The 22,544-nt window shown below is 42.0% G+C and overlaps 1 protein-coding gene across 1 annotated transcript in view; it reads left to right on the top strand.

The window, feature by feature from the left end:
- The window catches only part of LYRM4 (LYR motif containing 4), an 88,755-nt gene extending 67,751 nt beyond the window's left edge, over nt 1–21,004 (top strand). Inside the window, exon 3 of the mRNA XM_056854738.1 lies at nt 20,859–21,004. Within this exon, the coding sequence (XP_056710716.1) occupies nt 20,859–20,921 (63 nt within the window). The 3' untranslated portion in view covers nt 20,922–21,004. The remainder of the gene's footprint in view (nt 1–20,858) is intronic.
- Nucleotides 21,005–22,544: the final 1,540 nt, after the last annotated feature.

The raw sequence follows: 22,544 nt of genomic DNA, 5'->3' as shown, positions 1-22,544 counted from the left end.
CTACCAAAAAGAGTTATAAAATCATATTAAAACTTTTGTAGTGTAACATCAATTGTTATTACTATTGAGTAATAGATACAGATTCTCCCCCTTTGTATGTGTTTGTATAGTGGCTCTTAATGTCCTTTAAAATTGATGATCGCAGCATTTATGATACTAAGGAGATAAACCACTAAAGTAAAGGCAGTAATATTCATGTCAGATATTCTGTGTAGTCACGTACTGATTTGCAAATGTGATATAAACCATCTACTCCTTATAGCTTTCTTTTTCAAAGCAGGTTTTAAAGCCATTGTAGTTTAGTGTGTCAGAACAGGATCTCTGAGACCCAGGTTCAAGACCATTTTTGCCATGAAGATCATGGATAGCCTCGGGCCAGTCACACACTCTCTCAGTCTCACAGGGTTGTTGAGACAATACAGTGGAGGTGGTCACATTTATATACACTGCCCCAAGCTCCTTAAAGGAAGGGTGGATAAAGCAACACAACAGAATGGTTTTTTGCTGGCATTATCAGTTCAAATTTTTTTATAACTTTTTTCTTCTTGTAAGAACATTGGAATATCAACTTAAAAGGGTTTGCGCTTTAACACTTACAGTCCATTCCTGAGGTTGGGGGCTGAAAAGTGCCGTCAAGTCTCAGCCGACTTATGGCGGCCCCTTTTGGGGTTTTCATGGCAAGAGACTAACAGAGGTGGTTTGCCAGTGCTTTCCTCTGCACAGCAACCCTGGTATTCCTTGGTGGTCTCCCATCCAAATACTAACCAGGGCTGACCCTGCTTAGCTTCTGAGATCTGACGAGATCAGGCTAGCCTGGGCCATCCAGGTTGGCCACTAGCAACTATGTGTCTGTTTTAATATCTCATTCTGACCATAAATTGCATCTTGCCTTTTAATGTGAATTAATGGATGTGCTGCCAGACTTAGATGCTTATGGATAGGTATGCATATTTTTAGGAATGTTATTGTCTTTCCTTCTGTTCTCAAGCTCAGCCTTCACGAATGAGCCAGACAGGCATTAAATACTCTCTTTCCCTAGTGACAGCCAAGAAGTGAACGCTCCTGGGTTGTAAAAGCTGTAAAAAAGCGGCCATGCCGGATCAGACCAATGGCCCATCTAGTCCTGTTTCCAATGGTGGCGAGTCAAATGCCACACGGAAGCCCTCAAGCAGAGTCCACAGATTAAAACCCCTTACCTGGTGACAGTTCCCCAGCATTTGACATTTAGAGGCATTCTGCCCCTAAAACTGAAGGTCTTATTTGGCCATCATGGCTAATAGTCAATAACATAAATCTGCCCAAGACCCTTTTAGAGATATCAAAGCCAGTGGCCTTCACCATGTCTTATAGCAGTGAGTTCCACAAGTCCATTGTATGACCAGTACATCTTGGTCAACCTAGGTAGAGAGCAACCAAGATCTGAAAACAATCAAGCGCCGATCTTTACTCTCAAAAGCAGAGGAAAATCCCAGCAGAAAAGTAACATCTGAACATGGCCTGAATGTGAGGGTTTGTTTGTTTGTTTTTTTGCTGTGTGAGAAGCCTTCTGATAAGCCTGAATGTTCAGTTCTTGAAACATAAATAACATTGAGATATTTCTGCATGGCTTTTGAGTCTCTGGATTTTTCCAGGAATCTCCTTTTTCCCAAGGAGTTCAGGGTTTCATCTGTTACCATAATGGCTAAAAATATGTTGTGTTCCATGAAGGGAGACAGGTGGCCCATAGTGATACCGAAAGCTTTCTGATGTTCACTTCTTAATTGTTAGATTGAATTTCAAAGTCAAGACACCTGCCTTTTTATGATTTTAGACATGCATATTATATTTTTAGATCCATGAATGTCATCTTAACATAAAGATGAAGCGTTATGGTTACATGTTTCTCTCAGCAGATGAGGTGCTCAGACCTAACGTCTCATCCATTTTAGTAATCTGTATTGGAGATTGTAATATAGTTCTATTAAAGAAAGTGATAAATTTTTTATTCGTTCTGTTTCTTTAAAAAGTCACTTAAGTATTTCCACTAAATTATGCAGTTATTTAAATATATACAGCTAGTAAAAAACCTATAAAATGGATTTGAAAGATTAGCTTGTATGAGTCCAATGTGTTCCTAGTGCTTACCGTTAAAAAAAAGTTTTTATACGATTAGCAAATCCCTCAGCAATACTCATATTCTAAAGCCAAGTCTGGACGATACCTCCATATTCCAGATCAGTAATCCTTAATGAGGATGTAACATATATATCTGCACACACACTCACAAATATATCCCCTTCCTTTCTGAGGCTGAGAAGCAGATTGCACATAAGTAGTGTCCATATACTTTCTCAAGAAAGGTATTACAGACTTGCTTACCTCAAAGGGACATTGTGAGGATAGCCCTGTATATATCTTCCTAATCTACTTAGAGGAAGCAGTGGAAGCCATGCAACCATCTCAGGCAATCCATCTCACGAAATAGAAAAACTTATGCCATCCAGGAACTGCAGCTCTTAGATGAGGGCACCTTATGGGAAGAGGCAGGCAAGATTTGTTGGTAATGTCTCCCTAGGTACTTGGGTACAATACCAGGAGAGGCTTGGTGGTCCAGGAGATGGAGTTACTATAGTCTGTTGCTTTCCATCTCCCTGTCCAGGTATTGCATCTAGCAGAGCCCCAATTTTGAGTGTATGGTACCCAAAAAAGAATGGGCCTCTAAAGCAGGGAAATTATTCAAGCACTTGATAGCAGATGTTCCGCGATGCCCTCTTCTATTGCCTGTTCTGATGCCTGTGAAGCAGAGGGGGAGGGATGGTGACTGGAATGCTTGGGGTGACTGATTGAACATGAGCTAGAGCCAGATTTTAAGACCTACTCCATGGTACTGACAGTAAAGAAAGTTTACTTCGTCACCACAGTTGTGTCGGTTTGGTTCAGTCTTTGGTCGCCCCCTAATTCTTCTCTTGTCATATTTGTTGGACAAGTCCTTGCAGCCTAAGAATGTGGATAGGCTGCTTGGGAAGTATGGCTTACTGCCTACACGCTCACCCCTTTTATATCATGGCTAAGAAAATTGGAGAATTATGTTCAGATGGGTCCAAGATGTAATGAATGACTCATTATGAAAGGCATACCACCCCAAAGGATTGAAGGTTAGCACCTTGAAGGACTCCTGAAGAATCTTCCCTGGTCCAGGCAGTTTAATCTTCTGTACATGGGTAAGGTACTCAAGCAAGTAGTGGTGGCCCACCTTTTAGACATTCGTGGATGACAGAGATTATGTGGATCCATTTCAGTTTGGTTTCCATCCTGGATTTGGAATTGAAACTATCTTAATTGCTCTGGTGCATGGCCAAAGTACAGCCCAGTTGAATCTCCTGTACTTCTCAGCAGCTTTCAGTACTATACGGTGTTGCTGAGGACTGATTGCTTGTGCTGGGAATCAGAGGCACTGTACTGCAGTGGTTCCACTCCAGCCAGGTGGAGAGGTTCCAGAAGATGGGAGATCTCTGCTTCACCCTATAGAAGTTTATAATGTGGGATGCCAGAGGATAACATCTCATGAAGCTGCCTTATACTGAATCAGACAATTGGTCCCTCAAGCTTAGTATTGTATACTCTGACTGGCAGCGGCTTTCCAGGATCTCAAGAGTCTTCCACATCACCTACTTCCTAATCTTTTTAACTGGAGATGCCAGGGATTGAACCTGGGACCTTTTGCATACCAAGCAGATGCTGTACCACTGAGCCAGGTTTCCTCCCTCTCATTACGTTTAAAGATGCTGTTTAACATGTATATGAAACGCCTGAGGAATGTCAGGGGGAAAGGGGTGAGATATCCTCAATACACATTCAGTTCTTTTTCTCCTTTTCATCTAACATTCTGAACAGGTTCTTGAGATCAGTAGAAGATATGACATTATGCTTTGAAGAGAATAAATGACTGGAAATTTCTTCCCATGATCCAGCTCTCTCATTCCAGGATACTATTAGCTCTCTGCAATTTCCTCATCTCTGTCTCATGAGCAGGGAACACTTTTCATACAAAGCAGAATATTTTACAAAGAAATGACAAGCGTTCTAGAATTTCAAGGCAACATTTTGCCTTGGTGCCATGTAGAGTTGAGGCAAATTACATGCCTATCTGGGGAACCACTGGAACCGACCTTGAAATATGTGGTTCAGAAACTTAGATCAAGAATCAAAATGGCTGTTTTGGTTGCTCCAAGGGTTGATTGAAATTGCACCATGAGATTTGTTTTATCAAGTAAACCCCATTTTTAATGTAGTGGGCTGGTTAGCATGGAAGATTAATTGGGGGCCAGAGGCATATTGCCTTAAGGTGATGCGTGTATATACGCTAGGTATGTGTTGTTACTCACATTATATGTGTACTATCATGAGCTGTAGCCAAATGAATATATCACTTAAAGACATTCTCATGTTCCGTCCAAGTGGAATATTTAGAAATGTACAAAAGTGCAACACTGCCATCTTTTGGTTATTCCATTATTTGTTCACACTTTTCTAAGGTATTGATACAGATTGAATCTAAATTATAATATGTTCTTAAAACTCAGAGTTTTTTGAATGAATGAACCCCATTTTAAAACACTGATAGATATTTGTACTTCTTCCTTTTGAGAACTCCATCTACTGAGTAAATCTATATAATGGGCTGTACAGGGTCAGACTGATAGTCCACATCTGTCCAGGGACTCCAGCAGTGATCTTGGCCAGCCTGAGATCCTTTTGATTGGCTAGGAATTGATCCAGGAATCTTCAGCATGTAAATGGTATTCTTTTCTACTGCGGTATGGCCCTGCATCTCAGTGTTCAAGTGTAAGCAGTTGTAGGCCAAGAAAAAAGTTTTGTAAAACTTTGGGGTAGCTACAAGTGATTAGATAAACGCCTTGTAACCTCTGGTGCTTTGTACTATTTTTCTGTTTCCTATCACAGATTTCTCCCTCCCCCCTCTTTTTCTCAAGAAATAAGTTGGTCAACTCAGAACTTGCATTAACTTCAATAGAAGATCTGAAAGAAAGTGGGGAAGGGGGACAATGGATCAATGCTGAAAACATGCTATTTATTTGTGTTCTATTGTTTGTCTGAAGAAACAGAGAGGGGGAAATGACTTCTCTGATGGCTGGTTTGCATATCATGCCTTTCTGTACATGGTTATGGATAGGCCGCAGCTGTGCAGTAATAACAACAAAACTGGAGTTTAAAAGGAAATAAACCTGTTTCTTTCTAGGGGGAGGAAAAATACTTGAGGTTTGTCTTTTATGTCTAGACAGGAACTGGGGAATGAATTTTTTTTTTTTTACTTCCATATCTTTCTTGTGGCTTATCCTGATAGTATTTTGGTAATTCCTTGTTTATGCAGCCTTGTTCAGTAACTCAGAAACATAAGGGAAGCCAAAAATATACTCTCCTTGGAGATTAACTGTAGTTGGGCCCAGGACTCACATCTGCAAATCTACCAAATCCTTGGACTCATGGGATATCTGTGAGCATATCCTGCTCGGTTCTTTAACCTGTCTGTCTGCAAAACGAGAACTGTAATATCTAGGGATGGTGCCAAAGTTCAGTTTTACCCAGTTTGGAATATGAAATGGTTGAGCTGATAATGCTTTGCAGTGTTCTGAATCAGATGCTGGAGCACCCTGGCTCTTCTGTAACTCAAATTGCCATCTCTAGACCAGTGCTTCCTCTTTTCCCAGCATCAAGAACACTGCTGCAGTGGTGTTATCCCTGCACTTGAATCCTTAGTATAGCGTCAAGAGCCCTAGAACTTACGTGTCCCAAGCAGCCTTGCACCTAGGGCGTTGCTTGACAAAGGGTAGGTGCTTTCCCATCCTATCAGTGTCTACTTAACCTGTAGTGAGGGTTCTAATCCTTTAGTGATTATTGGTCCAGAACCAGCAGTGGTGATAGTTATTCTGAATCAGGGAAGGCTACAAGGAGATTATCTAGCATGTGCAGTATAGAAGTTCTTAGCTGCCCAAGATGGGAAAAAGAGGCTGCAGGATACACATGACCTTCCAAAAGTCAGCAAGATAAAAAGTTAATGGTCACAGAAGGTCCAGACGCTTATATTTACCCATGCATAAGCTGTCTGGAAAAACAGCAGAAGTTGCTTTTTAAATAACTCTGATCCCATGGAAAATGCATGATAGACTGTGCAGCGAAGGAGAATTAGGACAAACGCTGAACATATTTTCTCCACCTTTGTTCATGGGGAGGGGTCAAGGTGGAGTAAATCAGTAAATCAGCTCTGGAGAAGTAGGAAATAAAACTGGAGGGTGTGTTTTTTAAAAGAAGCAAGTGTTATTAGATCATCTGAAAAGAAATACATACCCAAAATTTAAGCAGATGTAAAGAATCTGCTTTCAGAGGAGAAAAGCTGTCCAGGCATTCTTTTTTGAAAAGTGGAATGAACTGTATCCGCTGTCATCACCTCTGCAAGTAAGTCCAACTGTTATCAATGGAATTTACTAAGTAAGATTATGAGCAGACCAGAAAAATCCAGTATAGCCTGCCGTCCATACCTTTAACATTGGTTTGATAGGCAAAAATCAGCAGGGGAAGCTTTTGCAACAAGAAAATAAACATTTCCTGTAATGGTTGCAGATCAAGCTGCTGTTAATGACAAATTAGCAGAGGCTGGCAAAAAACAGTTGGCAACGGGAGATCAAGTATGTTTGATTAACCTTTCACCCTTATAGCTCACTCCTATGGAACACATCAGAAGAACAGACTGGTATGTCCCAACCCAATTGAATTTACTCCCGAGTAAGCATTGGGATACAAGTCACATTGAACTCAACTCACTGGAACTTTCAAATAAATGTGCCTAGGGCAGGGATGTCAATTAAGCAAGCATATGTGGACACTGAAATACAGAGCATCTCCCAGATGTGAAGCATCTGAAGAGTTTCCCTAGCCAAGAACCGCTCTGCAGTCTAAAGATGACAGTAGCACAGCCAAGGCCAATTGCTCAAGAGTTTAACATCATGTAACAGAGAGCCCAGGCTAGCTTGAGCTCGTCAGATCTCAGAAGCTAAGCAGGGTCAGCCCTGGTTAGTATTTGGATGGGAGACCACCAAGGAATACCAGGGTTGCTGTTCAGAGGAAGGCACTGGCAAACCACCTCTGTTAGTCTCTTGCCTTGAAAACCCCCAAAAGGGGTCGCCATAGGTCGGCTACGACTTGAAGGCACTTTGACTGCGACTTGAAGGCACCCTCACAACAGAGAGCAGGGAGAGAAAAGACCAGGTAGTACATCCCATTCTATTTTGTTTGCTGTTGTCATATTTAGGAGGTATTTTTGTGCACTCATGAAGAGTGGCTGCTGCAGTTAGAGGTTGCCCTTGATTTCTGTCAGCCTAGCTCAGGGATCTCCTATGTGGTATCTTTTTTGCCGTTTCTTCTTCTTCCCAACACACATGTTCCTACCTGGCATTGTAAGCAACCAAGTCGGTCCATTAGAAAAAAAACAAGTGGAGACTCGCAAGAAACTTGGAGAGATGGGTAGGCAGAGGTTTCCCATCCACCCTCCCTCCCAGCAGTGCGCCAAGGCTCCCCCCCTTCAGCGGCGCGCTGAGGCTTCCCCGCCTCTCAATGGCATGTCGAGGCTCTCCCCCCCCTCTCTATGGCATGCTAAGGTTTCCCCACACACACACATCCTCCTTCCCTCTCAAGGGTATGCCAAGGAAGGTTTTTGTTTTCAGATTTTTCTGCGATCTTGAGGAGTACCCCAAGTTTGAAGAAACATCTGTTTGGGGTAAGTGTGCCCCCTATCTGTACATTTAAGATAGGGGGCACAGTTGGGAATTAGTTATACAGATTTCGAAAAACACCCAAGGTGAAATACTTTTAATTAAAATGTCACCAATTGCTGAGCAAGCTTTTGAGCTCTTCAGAACTCTTTAGTAGGCTGGATGTTAAAGCAAAAATAAAAAAGAGGGGAGGGGCAAAGGATGATGTTAGATTGTGATGGGGAAATCCTCTCAGTTGGGAAACTTAATTAAACAAGGCCCTTGAAGGTATTAAAAAAATCTCTGGCAGCAGTAAAGTCTGCTGGGATGGGTAAGCAGTAGAGACAGTCACATGAAAAGCATAAAAGACAGGCGTAATTCAGATCCCTCTCAAGTGGGATCCGAGCAATGCTGCCATTTTATGGTTGCAAAGGGAAAGCAGCTGCAGCTTCTTCATCTCTGTAGCCTTCAGAGCTATCTGCAATCTCTTTTGCGCTGGATTGGCTTAGCTTAATTAATACTGCAGTACACTCCCTGGGCTCCAGCCTGATGAAGAGTTCTGGAGTACTCGAAAGCATGCTCCCTAATTAATTACATTTTGGCTTAGTCCTAATAAAAGGCACAGCACCTCAGTTCTGTGTGTGTGTGTGAAGTGCCTTTAAGTCGCAGCCGACTTATGGCGATCACTTTTTGGGGTTTTCATGGCAAGAGACTAACAAAGGTGGTTTGCCAGGGCCTTCCTCTGCACAGCAACCCTGGTATTCCTTGGTGGTCTCCCATCCAAATATGAACCAGGGCTGACCCTGCTTAGCTTCTGAGATCAGACGAGATCAGGCTAGCCTGGGCCATCCAGGTCAGGCACCTCAGTTCTAGGCAGTGTTTAGTTAAACCGGAAGCTCTACAGCTTAACCTTTACATTGATTGACTAAATGCTGCTTGCGTATACTATGCAGGGAAAGCTCATACAGCGTATATGCATACTATACAGTCAAGGAATCGTTTTTCATATCGTTATAGTTTCTTTTCTAATAATCTGTGTGTGTTCTCACAAGCATGAGATTGGCCTCCCCAAGGAGGCAAGGGTTCTTCTTTTTCCCTTGACAGTCTTGATCAAGATCAGAACAAGAGAGGCAACAGTCCCGTTTCCAAGTCAGTATGATATGGGAGGCCTATGCACATATGACAGTTCTGCACAAGTGGAGACCAGGGTGCAGAATATGGTATTGGTTAGGTTCTAAAATTCAGCTGTCTAGTGATTTCAGCTTTCCTTTTTGAGGTGGGGGGAATTTCTAGCCCATATGGTTTGAAGGATATGTTTGAAAATGTGTGGACCAGTTCTCAAATTGTGAGAGAAATGGTAGGGAAGGAGAATTAAGCCCTACCCTCTGAGCTGCACCAATTTGCACCTTCCTGGTAGCTTTATAAAAACCATAGTTAAGGGGGGGACATCAGAAAAGGGGGGCATGCCCCCTCTCCTCCACTGTCTTTTGAGCACTGGTGTGCACATGTCCAGTGAAATTTCAGATGAGGAGGTAGGCACAGATTAAGGTGATTTCCGTTAGCAAGGAGCATTCTTCCCCCTCACAGTGTCTACTAGAAGTAGATGAATTATTCTGAATGATAAACTTGTGGAATAAATTGTGTCAAATGAGAGGGAGGTCAAGCACATTGGCTTGACACATTGGCTGGCATATAAGAGCCAGCGTGGTGGTGTAGTTAAGAGCGGTGGTGGAGCAGTAGGCTCTAATCTGGAGAACCAGATTTAATTCCCCACTCCTGCACATAAAGCCAGCTGGATGACCTTGCGCTAGTCACTCTCTTTCAGCCCCACCTACAGGGTGTCTGTTGTGGGCAGGGGAAGGGAAGGTGATTGTAAGCTGGTTTGAGTCTCCCTTAAGTGGTAGAGAAAGTCGGCATATAAAAACCAATTCTTCTCCTCCTCCATTTACATGACTTTCTGCTGGTTGTAGAATCCATGTTTATTTAGCATATGTCTGAATGAAATGTATTGTACAAAGTAGCCTGCGTTACCTTGAACGGAACTTTAGTCCACAATATGCCCTCGCCCTTATGTTGACTGTGGAAGCCAATGATTAACGGGAGGCATAAAGGACATAATTAATATCAACAGCAATAAACAGATCTTGTTGGAAGAAAGGCAGGATACCATTGTCATAGATTGGCATGTCGTTTCCCCAGCATTGGAATTGTTTTGTGGTTGTTCCATGAGTTGTTCTCAAACTTCTGACTCCGTGGGCAGGAAGGCCAGGAGTGAGCTTTACATGAGTTATGAAATGTCATCAGGAATCACAGAGATGTAAGAAATTATTTATTAGGGTCATCTCTTAATTTAGGGTTTTGTTTTTGAGGCTTTAGCATAGTTCTTCTGTTTTGGTTTGCTTTTGGATTAACTCTTCCACAAGGACCAAAAACTGGGAAGAGCTGTTGTTCCTTTTACATCCCCAATGGATCTTCTTTCTGCACACCTTGCTCTTTAATGGCATGGTTTGGGCAAATTAAATGTGTAAATTTACCGAATGGAAAGTGCTGCCTTTCGTCCCTAGCACATAGATCTAGTTGGGTTAGCAGGATTCGTCCCAAAGTGACTGCATTGCAGATTCTGTTTGCTCGGGGTCACTGGAGTTGCAAGGCCAAGGGGCCAGCCCACTGAAATCCCAGCCACAACCAACTCTGCGATTGGCAGCTGCAGAGGAGGCCAAAGACTGTATAAGCTGAAAAGAACCTGATGTTCGTGGACTCCCTAGGTCAGTGCCCCCCAGCCTGTCGCCTGCCCATCAGCAACAGTACTGAGCAAACAGACTCTGAGTGAAACATGACCCTTCTTTTCTCCCATAAAGAGATTTTTTTAAAGCAAACTGGTAGCTATGATTTTAATACCTGGGAAAGCCAACAGTTTGCATGCAGGGGGGACAACTGTGTGTGTTTGTGTATGCGTGTATAACTGGCACTCTTTTCTTGGCAACCTGAGATTTCTGTTTCCATGTTGTGTGTATGATCAGTGTGGTTCATTTCAGTGCTCCTTTCTTGTTGCACCTATGCCCAGAATGTGCTTCAGATTACAAATGGAGCATGAGGGGTACCACCCAGTCAATCAGAGATTCCCCTCCCTGCAAAAAGACTGAACATTAACAAAGCAAGAAAGTCAGTGAGAATGTGAGCAACAGTACATTTTTTTAAATCAGGGAATACAGTTTTTAAAAAGAGGCTTCCTTTGAACTAAGTAATCTCTCATGAAGCGCTCATTCTCCTGCCAACACATTGCACTTTATGCTTTAATTCCATTTTTACATCTATGACTTTATTTTATTTTTATTTTTTGCAATGCTGCCAACAAAATATATTGAAAACATGCCAGCACTACATACAAAGAGGTCACCTGGTAATGTACCTTGAAAACATTGTGTTACTCCGTGCGGTTCTAAATGCCACGAGGGGTAGGAGGGACTTCAGTCTTCCCTCCCATGCTGTTTTCATCAGCGGAAATGGCATGGGAGGGAAGCCTGAAGCCCCCCACCCTGCCTCCTCGGAGCTTTGGGAGCCTTGTGAAGCAACACAAAACTTTCAATGTGAGTTACACCAATCCTGTGTGTGTCTATGAGTAGGTTTGGGCACCTGTGTCTCAACTCATGTCACACCTAATGTGTATTTTGGCCCTAACTGGGTGCTCTGTGCAGCCCATTCCATTTTTAATCAAGTTAAGATCTTTATATGTCTCCAAGTAAGACTGGTGCGCCCTGACCTGGATGGCCCAGGCTAGCCTGATCTCATCAGATCTCATAAGCAAAGTGGGGTTGGTCCTGGCTAGTACTTGGATGGGAAACCACCAAGGAACACCAGGGTCGCTGTGCAAAGGAAGGCAATGGCAAACATCCTCTGTTAGTCTCATGCCTTAAAAACCCTACAGGGTTGCCATATGTTGGCTGTCACTCGACAGCACTTTACACTCTCTCTCTCTCTCTCTCTCTCTCTCTCACACACACACACACACACACACACACACAAAAGACTGGTGCTGTGCAAGTGTTGAGTGCATAACTACAAAAACACAGTTTCAAAGCAAGTCCCTGCCTGAAAGGGCCTTGTTATCTAGAGGCAATGGAGAAGGCAGGAAGAAGAATTTAAAGAGCAACAGGAATTAAAGCACATTTATAATTGCAATAACAGAGCAATGAAGGGAAGATTTGTTCAGTTATGATGCAATGCTGTATGAACAGTTCCTGTCAATTACCTCATCAGTTCCACTTTGAGCAGCAAGGTTTGCTTAGGGCAAGATTCTCTTTACCTCAGATATTATTTGCCGTGTAGCAAGACAATCCATGGGTGTTAATTTCACTAATAATGTAAACCAGCTTGCCAAGACATAATTGCTTTTACATGTCGGGATGTAAGCAGCAAGCAGATTATTAAGAAATTGTGCAGTAAAAGGCCCGTAATGCAAGGCGGCATCTGCTTGTTTAATATTAAAATTATAAGTTGGAGCTGATGAGAATCCAGATGGGTTCTGGCTTTTGAATGTTGTCTTCAGCCAAACTCAGAAAGGCAACATGTGCAGCAGAGCCATATAATTTGGGAAAGGTGACAGAAGACTAAAGAGTAAAGCACGTCTGGAAGAAAATAGAAGCTGGCTCTCAAATGCATATATGTCAATTACTGCTCCTGGGGGCGGGGAGAGCAGGGGAATATCAGGGAGAGCATGAGAGGAATCAGAGGCCTGCAGCAAGAGGGGAGAATGGTCAAAAATCACACACACACACACACACACATCTGTTTTCAGCTAAGGTTATATTATTGCTACAGTAGATACACACACCAAAAAAAAAGATAATATGTAAGTGTTGAAAGATCAGATCATCTCTGTATGTGAGTAAGAACCATTGAGTCGGGATGTGCGATTTCTCAATGTCTTTAATTTTCATCTAAAAACACCCAGATGTTTTACCCTGACCCCAGCTCTAATTACCTTTGGCCCAGCAGTTCTTAGCATCAGTAGGGAAAAAGACAGGCAACCTCCCATGCTCACATAAAGAAAGCAGGAGTTGAAGGACTATTTTTAACCCTGAAAGCATGAGGAAGGGAGGGGGGGTTAAACCCTGTTCCCTGACACACTTTACTCTGGTGCTTGAAGCTCTTTTCTCCTACCATCTCTGATACCAGAAGTCGGGGGTAGGGGGGAGAGAATGCAGTAATCAATCAAATGTGGCAAGATAAAGTGGATTTAGGTTCCTTCGCCTGTCCATTTCCAGTTTTGCTTAAAAATAGAATACACCCCTTCTACAAGAATCCTGGGGAAGTCTCTTGAGAAATCATGCCTCCCTGGGCCCCCTGAGCAAGTGGCAATTTTAATTGCCTGAAAACTGGGACACTTTCCCCTAGGATCCAGTGGGTGATCCATTTAGGCAATCCCTGAGAAGTTCATCCTAATTGGGAGGGAAACAAAAAGCCCAGTGGAAACAAAGACTAGGATTTTTAAAACTTCTAAACATGTGTAACATATAATAAAGAAAATTGATTAAATAAAATGTCTATGCCCACCTCTGTGCTGAAACTCTCAGGCCTGGAAAGCAGAACTGCAAGGGTTATCAAACGGCACGCTTCGGAGATATTACACCCAAGTACAGACACCTGCACACACCTGTTTAGAATGGAGCTTGCCCCTTTCGTCTTGCATATCTGAAGAAAAGGGGTGGGAGTTTTTTCAGCAAGACATTTGGTGAAAAGTTGCATATTCATACTCAGTTTGTATCTAGTAATAATGGTGAAAAATAAAGACAGAACTATCCAGGGGTAAAGATGAGTTTATAAACTGAATCAAGTGGTAAAACATTTCTTTAGGCTACAAGTGAGGGACTGTATGCTTTTGGTGTTGGAGGGGAACATACGTGGGTGTGGAAAGTTAACATTTCTGGAAATGGTTCAGATGAGGTTTTTCCCTGCCATGCTAGCTTTCTACATAAACATTCAGGAACATTCAAAAATGCTATTCCCTATTCAGGAAAAGCCTCACCACTTGATTCTGCTGAGTGATTCTGCAACTCTTAGGTGTTTAGCCTTTTTTCCCTTTTTTTTTAAGAGTAGACAGATGGATTGCTGTTCCAACGTTCCAGTGACAGTTTAAGTTGGCTTTGCCTGTGCCTTCATGGATGGGAAATAACCTTCATAAGCTTCACAGCCGGAAGGAAGGTGCTCTTGGCAGGGAGAAAGGCAAATGCTAATTTCTGCTTCTGCAACAGAGGAATTTTTTTTTACCAGAGCTCCAACTTTTCTGTTCCTTGCATGCCTTCTCTTCTGTTTCAGTGTTTCTAAAGAAACAAGTGGCAAACCTCAAAACTGTGAATAGGTCTTTGAGACCCTTACCTCTCCAGGAGTAGAGTGCTTAATGTAGTTGGTTTGGTTGCAATTCTGCATCTGGGTGCTCTTGTGTATGTGTACATTGTCAGTTCTGTAAACTATATTATTCCCATGTTGGCTGCAATGGAAATAAGATAAAATGTTGCTCCAACATGTAACATTGGCAAACACCATGAGACTTGGCAGATCCCAGCAGAGCAACTATAGAATTTCTGGCATGCAGCTTTTGAGCTAATTGCAGTGAGCCAAACTTGATGCCTTTATCCTCTTGAAATCCCTCTGCAGAATTACGCCTATTAGGAATACGCAACATTGGTTCTCCCCACTAATAAATTGAAACATTTAGGCAAACTTGTGGAAGTATTTCACATAATTTGTCAACATAATGTTCACAGCAAATGTAATTCTTAAAGATGAGAAAAAAACAAAAGTTCTAAAATGGCATTTGAATGGGCAAGAGGGGTTCTCCAAGGACCCTTGGGGGAAGGGAAATCTCTGCACCCAGTTCCTGCCTCCTTTTCTTCCTTTGTTTCCCCCCCCCTTTCAACTTTTCCAATCATTGGGTTTTCTTCCCTCCCCAATTACCTGGTTAACCCCCTCCCACCCATCCATCAGTGACTTAGCCCCGTTGATCCATACCTTTTTAATTTCTACCCATTATCTTGGATTGCTAGGCAACCCAATAAGTCAGCCGGCAACTTTGGGGGACATTTAACCCCAAATTATTCTTTAATCGGTTTGTGATATTTGTGTACAAATCTGGGAGTTAAGTTATCCCAGGGATGTAGAAAGATGTACTCTAGCAGAGGATGGCTGTACACAATTTTTAAAAATTCTCTCAGAGGAGCTCCAGTCACTATTAGATATAGGATTACAATGATAATCGATGGATAACGATATTAAAATGAGTTAATCATCTGATTGTGTCCAGAGTCTGATTGATCTGGACAACGTTTTGTCCTACTAGGTACATAAACTGTCCAGAGATAGGGTTGCCTTCCTCCAGGTGGAGCCTGGAGATCTCATGGAATTACAACTCATCTGCAAACTAAAGAGATCAGTTCCCCTGGAGAAAATGGCTACTTTGGAGGGTGAACCCTACGGCATTATACCCTGCTAAGGTCCCTCCCCAAACCCCACCATCCACAGGCAAGTACAAACATTATCTGGGCAGTCCAGCCTTTCTAATCATTATAACAGCTTTATGTATAATCCCCTATCCTCCACACCCGCTCTGTCTTATTTCTGAGCCAGTTAATTGCTGGGTGTCACGGATCGAGGGAGAGATTGATTTTTCAAAAATAACAAGACCATCAGAAATTGACAGCACACAAGAGGCATTGTGGGGTAAAAATTTAAAACAGATTTTATTTTCAATAGCAACATAGGACGAGGTTGAGAGCAGGCAAACTAGGTTTCAGAAAAGGTATTTAGCCGGTCAAAGACAAATAAGGAGTAGGCACTTTTTGTGTGTGTGTGTTTATTTATTTATTTATGTACAAGAGATATTTTGTTGTGTCAGATGGTACTACTAAGTTTCACTTGTAGCTGCTTGGCACTTGGTTTCCCACTGAGAGGGCTCTCTTTTGGTTGACAGTTTCTGTTTGGTTTTCACTCACAATTCACTTAAACACAATGTTTCTTCAGCTTTTAGGAGTTAGGAATGGTTAAGAAAAACACTTCACCAGTTTATTCCTGAACATGGACTGGGATCAGTCTCGACTCCAGAGATATTTCTCCTAAACCCTTTAGGGATCACTCACTTCACCAGAGTGACTTCCCTCTCTCGGGTTTAGAGATCCCTCTTTCCTTCAGAGCTGTTTCTGACTTTAATTATTAGGACTCACTCTCCACGCTTAGAGATATTGTCCTCGTTAATAACCGGTTGCTGACCCTATCTTGATCAGACAACTCAAACAGTGTTCCTTTGGTTTAAATTCCCAAGGAGAAAATCCTCTCCAGACGGCTCTCAGCTCTACCTAGCTGCTTCAAGCTCTGCTTGTGCTCAACTGACTCTCAGCTCACTCTCTCGGTTCTAAACTGTTTCAATTCCAACAGCCAAGATTAAAACAAGCTTTATATATATATTAAAATAATGCACAAAACACATAAATGAGGAAGAAGGTCAGTGAGGACAGGGCTGCCGAGAGCCATCATGGGCCCCCGGACAAAGATTCTATCTGGAGCCCCCCTTGACCCGGATTCAAATCAAATATCGTAACAAAACAAACCACTTGGCTGGCTGTTACCATGCATCTATAATAATAAAAGAATCCACATGTCCATCTGTTTGTCCATTTGTGCCAAGCATAACTTATCATAAAATAAAACTAGGATTCTCAAAAGGAGATGATTGGGATAGTTCTAGGGCCCAAAATGAAAGGAATCTAAATATCTGAATATCCTGGCACAGGTTATCTCCACCTCCCCCCCCCCCCGGTTATTTGCAATGGAAGCTAAGTTAAATTCTAACTTCTGTTCCTCCTTTATTACCACTAAGGCAGATTAACATTCTATTATGCACGTAAAGGGTTGGGGGAGGAAGCACAGATTAGAATATTGGAAACTTGATTGCAAGTAGACCTTTTGCTTGGCAATTTTCGAGAATTATTTGAATCAATCCAGCCTGATGAAATCAGTTCTCATATTAATCAGCAGTGGGTGTCTTGCAGGTGACCAACTAATGAGGAAACTCGCAGGTGTAAAGCAAACTATGCATTGTTATCAGCACATAGTGGTGTTCTCACACACATGCCTGTGAGAGCATTGAGAGAGGTTACTAATATGTATGTTTACATTGGGAAAGATTTACTTTCTGAAATAAAGAAAAAAAATAAAGTACTGAGTAAAAGATCAGTCTCAGTTTGCTGGCCAAGTGAAGATAAAAGGCCTGTCTTCACTGTTGCAATCACCAAGAAAATTACATTTTGCAGGGTTTCCTGGCTCTGTGCACAGTTGATCAGCTGAGCTGGACTTTTAAAAAAAGAGACCAACATCTGATCTTTTGGCTTCTGCTTCTGCCAAAATAATGAGGAGGGAATGTTGTGTTCTAGGTAATGTGTACATAAAGCTTGTCTCCCCAATTCCTTCATTCAGCAAGTAGCACAAAACCCCGAGTGAAAACAAAGGGCTTCCTGGAGTGTCCCAGCTTCCCTTATGGGCCCTGAAGGCACAAATGGAACAGATACACAAACCCATGGGTGTCCTTGATTTCGGTGGGTTTTTTAAATATGTTCAATGAATATTCTATGAGAAGTAGATTCAGGTGTGGTTCCATGTTTGCAGCAGTCACTAACATTTATGCAACACTTGTGTCACTGGGCTAGAACCTTGGTCCCTACTGTGTTAGCTTGACTGGCTTAGTTTTGACATCGTGTAGCGTTGTGTTTAAAAACATCCTCTGCCCGAGATCCTGGGGCCACTGCTAGTCAAAGAAGATAGTACTGACCTAGGCAAACCAATCATCTGATGTGGGATGGGGCAGCTTCTGATGTATACAGGTATAGAGTGAACCTCATATTCCATAATTAGTCTTTCTGAGAACATTACTTGTACTGGATTAGCCTCACCGCTTCCCTTGATGATTCTAAACTCTACAGAGAAAATGACTATTTCCTTTCTCAGAGCAATGGTGGCAGTCATTCCTAATATCTGACTGGAATGCAATCAGTGAAGGAACTTTATGGAGTGTTGGGAAAATACAGCACAGGAGAATCCTGAGATACCATTGCTTGACTGAGTTTGATTCACTTGAGAGGGGGAAATTCTGGAATAATTTACATTAAAATGTATGAAGTAGTATGGCATTTACACCTCAGTAATTCCTACAGGGAGCCCCGTGGCTCAGAGTGGTAAGCTGCAGCTCTGCTCACGACCTGAGTTCAATCCCGACGGAAGTCGGTTTCAGGTAGCCGGCTCAAGGTTGACTCAGCCTTCCGTCCTTCCAAGGTCGGTAAAATGAGGACCCATCTTGCTGGGGGTAAAGGGAAGATGACTGGGGAAGGCACTGGCAAACCACCCCGTAAACAAAGTCTGCCTAGTAAACGTCGGGATGTGACGTCACCCCATGGGTCAGGAATGACTCGGTGCTTGCACAGGGGACCTTTACCTTTTAATTTCTACAGAATCACCTAATTCTCTTTGCCTTTATTTGAATGTGAGGCTGTGGGCAGTACTGTGTTTGTTTTTTTGTTTGTTTTCTAAAACTGAACGTTCATGTCTTCACTGATGTGAAAATACACAGAATGAGGCAAAAATGACCCATATGACATTCATAGCAAGGGTGAGCCAGGTGGTGAAGAGGTCATAATGTAAAATGGCAATGCTGTTCCCTTTAAGAAGCAGCAGTAAGTTGCACCAGTGGGTCGTTCATGCTGAGTAATTACTAGGCATTATGCTAAAGCCTCTCATTAATAATTAAAGCACTTTTAGAGAGCCAAATCCAGGTCATACATATCCAAACTATACTGTTTTTGTGGAGTACCCAGTTTTACTGCCGCGATTGCTGTCATGCAAAAGATGATCAGCATACACAAGTTAGGGGTGTAGAATGTTTAATGTCTAAACAATAAGGATTCATTTACAGTATTTACTCAAATGCAAGACTAGATTTTTTTCACAGGTTTTTTATAAAAAAGAGAAGGTTGTCTTATATTCACATACAAGTTACCGTTATGTCCAATAATAATTTTTTGTGTGTATAACATTTTTTAAGGGGCTCGTTTTACTTTCAAGGTCACCTTTTCGAGTAAATACAGTACCATTTATATATTGCTGAAAATGCTTAAATATCTTCTAAGGTTTGGGAACATGGTTACCTGTGCATTCCATAATTGTTTTTGACCACAGAATATGTGCTTTCCAATGTTGGCCTTCCCTGTGCGCAAAACTGACACCAGAGAATGAGAATAAGTTAATTTTTCTTAAACAAAAATTAGCAGCATAGAAGGTAATTAAAAATATGTGGGCTAGATACACAGTGAGCTTGTAATAAATGATAAACAATGTGTTAAACAGTAGCTTTATTAGCTTACATCCCTGATACAATGATCTTTGTATTTGTTAAGGTTTGTATAGTCTAGATCCACTGTGGCTCAGTGGTAGAGTATCTGCTTTGCGTGCAGAGGGTCTCAGGTTCAATCCTTGGCATCTCCAGTTAAAGGGACTAGGCAAGTAGGTGATGTGAAAGACCTTTACCTGAGACCCCGGAGAGCCGCTGCCAGTCTGAGTAGACAATACGTACTTTGATGGACCAAGGGTCTGATTCAGTATAAGGCAGCTTCATGTGTTCAACTGCAAGATCTGATGGAATCAATTTCTTGTTGTAAAGGTGAATTATTTCCATTTAAGCATATAACATTCTGATGCCTGTCAGCATGGTTCACAGGCTTTTGTGGACTCAGTCCTGGAGGAAATGACGTGCTTGGTTGCAGAGAGAACTACTCCTAACCTAAGAATGGGCTTTAATCTTCACTGATAGCAAATAGACCAGTCCCAGTATCAATGCTTTCACAATGTTTTGGACATTCCTCAGAAATAGGTTACTCAAGGAGATGGCCTTGCTGCAAAGATGCAGATGCTAGACTTTAAATAAGTGGAGGGAGGTGTTATATAGCATCAGATGAATGTATACATATTAATGTACATGACTGTTTGGTAGGTTTTGTGACAGTGGCTGGAGTATTAGCTGGTTGTATTGAGTCTACATTCAAATCGTTTGTCAGCTGTGAAGTTTATTAGGAAGCTTTTGGGATAGGTGTCCTTTTCAGCACAGCCAGCTTAACACTGTTGTAAAGCAAAAACACAGTGAAGGAGCTACGACAACACTGGTAGTATGTGTGAATCGGGGGGTGCATTCAGTAAAGCCAAATGAGAAAAAAAATGGCTTTTTAAACTGTAGTTGGTAATCCCAATCTCCCAAAAACTGAAAAAAATTCAGCTTTTTTTCCAATATCATTTTGAGACCACAGGCTACTGCAGTAGAAAGAGAAGCAACCCTTTTTAAAAGAAAAAAATGCTTCCGCACATTCAGTCCAATCTCTGTAGCTCTTTAAAGTTTACATTCTCCTCCTTCCCTTCTGCTCCATTATAGCCTATGGGGATTCTTTCCAGGGCTCTGGGGGAGCTGTTTTTTAAGGTAGAAGCACCAAATTTGTAGCAAATTTGCTGATGACTCTCCATAGAAGAACCGCCAAGTTTGGTAAAGATTGAGTCAGGAGGTCCAATTTTATAGGGCCCAATTTTTCCTCCATTGGAAACCATGGAGGATAGATGAGGACACCCTCTTTGGGGGCCCATAAAATTGGCCCCCCACCCCATGTTTACCAAACTTGGCAGTTCTTCTAAGGAGAATCACCAGCAGCTATGCTGCCTCTACCTTAACAAACAGGGCTCCACAGAGCCCCAGAAAGATTCCCCATAGGCTATAATGGAGCCAGTGTTTTCAGATTTTTGAAAATCCCCCCGGGGGGGGGGGGAACCCTACCAGTATAGGGATTCAGGAATATTTGGGAATCCCAAACGTTTTCTGGTGCTAATTAACCTGAAACTGAATTTACCACCAATAATTTTTGCACACCCGTGTGAACTGGGTCTTCCTCTTTCATCCAAAGCTGTCCCAAATTACTATCTCGCACTATCGAGCCATCTGTTGCAGGTATCTATCAGTGGTCAACTGACAGATTACAGAAGACTGCATTTCTGTGAAAAAGAGATGAAAGTATAAATTGTGTTTTCCTTTAATTTCAGGTCACCATTGGACAACTCTATTCAGCACAGAAGCTGGTTATTGAGTGCCCAGAAAACCTCTAACCCAAAGGCTTGTTGTCCTGTAGCAGTTATGGATCAGCCTCAGTATTCTGCAATACGCACAGATTTTTATTTGAACATATTGTGTTCTCGATGTATGCTGTCTTTCCTAACTAAAACTCTGAACTGGTTGCTGCATCTTAACAACCTCAGGGGTCTAGATTTTCTTTCAATTGTACATGTGCTCTCAATAGACCACTGAGACAAATGTGTATAAATTATGTTCTTGAGTATCACTGCTTGCTAGTGTCTTTATGCACACTTAAATTGTCAGTTTTCTTGACAATAAAAGTCTGTAATCCAAGCCTATCTTCTTGCTTGCTTGTTTCTGAAATGGTTCTATAAGCAGCCTGGCATGCACAGTGACAGTGAAAACTCCAAAACCATTTAAAACTGTGTGTATTTTAAGCAATAAAGGTAAGGTTACAGTTATTCAGCACGCTTGCCAGGATGCAAATCCTGCTGAACTCAAGAACAAGATTTAAGCTACTTTCATTGTTAGTAAAGAGTTGTAAGAAATCTCAGGAGTGAATTCCTAAGAATCGAGGGCAGATCTTTCCACTTCGCTTTCCCCCAACAGCTTTTTGGACTACCCCCCCCCCCCCAACACACACATACCAGACAATTAATGCCTGCAGCTAGGAGAGACTCCAATGAGAAAGGGGGCAAAACTATCCCCCCTCTTGCATTAATGGGAGCACTACTGGTCAAGCAGAAGATGGGGTCGGTTTCATCTCTCCTCACTGCACCTCCCAAACCCCCATATTCTGTTCTTGAAAGGGACTATATGTTATTTTGTGAATATTTCAATTATTTAATATTTCAAAACTTGTTCAGTGCAGACACAGAACCAGTTCAGGCGTCACAAGCCTCCATATGTTGGCAGTGGCCACCAGCTCAGATAAATTTGAAAGGTTAACAGCACTGAAGCACCTCTTTCCATCCTTTATAGTCTTTCCTTTCCTGGCAAGGAGACAGCTGTTGCTGCTACCATCCACTCCATTGTTTTTTCTTGAAATAAAGACTCAGCTGGCTGTTTCCCTTCCTTGTTCTCTTGAGCGTGCGATGTTGCTGTCTTTAGCTGAAGCTTCCATTCTAGCAAACCATACTTTCTGAAATTAGCCATTGGGCCCAGCATGGATTAACATTCAAGAGCCATTCTGCATTTTAAAGAGAACCATTATTTGCATATCATTTTGGTTCTTTATGATAATTTGTTTTCTGTAACAGTTAAGTAATTTTCAGATCTATGAGTGTTGACATCAATTTTCCCATACATTCCTAAGGGAAGCGTTGCCCTTATCAATTTTCATGTTTTCTGTGAGTTTTCAGTACTTTTAAAACAGAACACAAGAATGGATTTCATTCTTTCTCCCCCCCTTTTAAGGGTATTAAATACCCTTTTAAGGGTATTAAGGGTATCCTTCTTTACCAAAAGATACCCTCTTACACAAATGCTGCAGTACATATACACACACGGAAAGTTGAAATCACTGGGTACTATTGTGCTCAAACTGTGAGGGGTAGCAAGTTTTTATGTATTACTACAGACAGTTGTTGTGCACTTGCTGTACTGAGACACAACCTACAAGAAAAAACTCTTCAAGTGGACAACTTGTTCAATAC

Source organism: Euleptes europaea, chromosome 8 (genome assembly GCF_029931775.1).
Source record: "Euleptes europaea isolate rEulEur1 chromosome 8, rEulEur1.hap1, whole genome shotgun sequence".
Taxonomy (NCBI): domain Eukaryota; kingdom Metazoa; phylum Chordata; class Lepidosauria; order Squamata; family Sphaerodactylidae; genus Euleptes; species Euleptes europaea.
The sequence above is the reverse complement of the archived record's forward strand: the minus strand, read 5'-3'. Positions and strand labels throughout refer to the sequence as shown.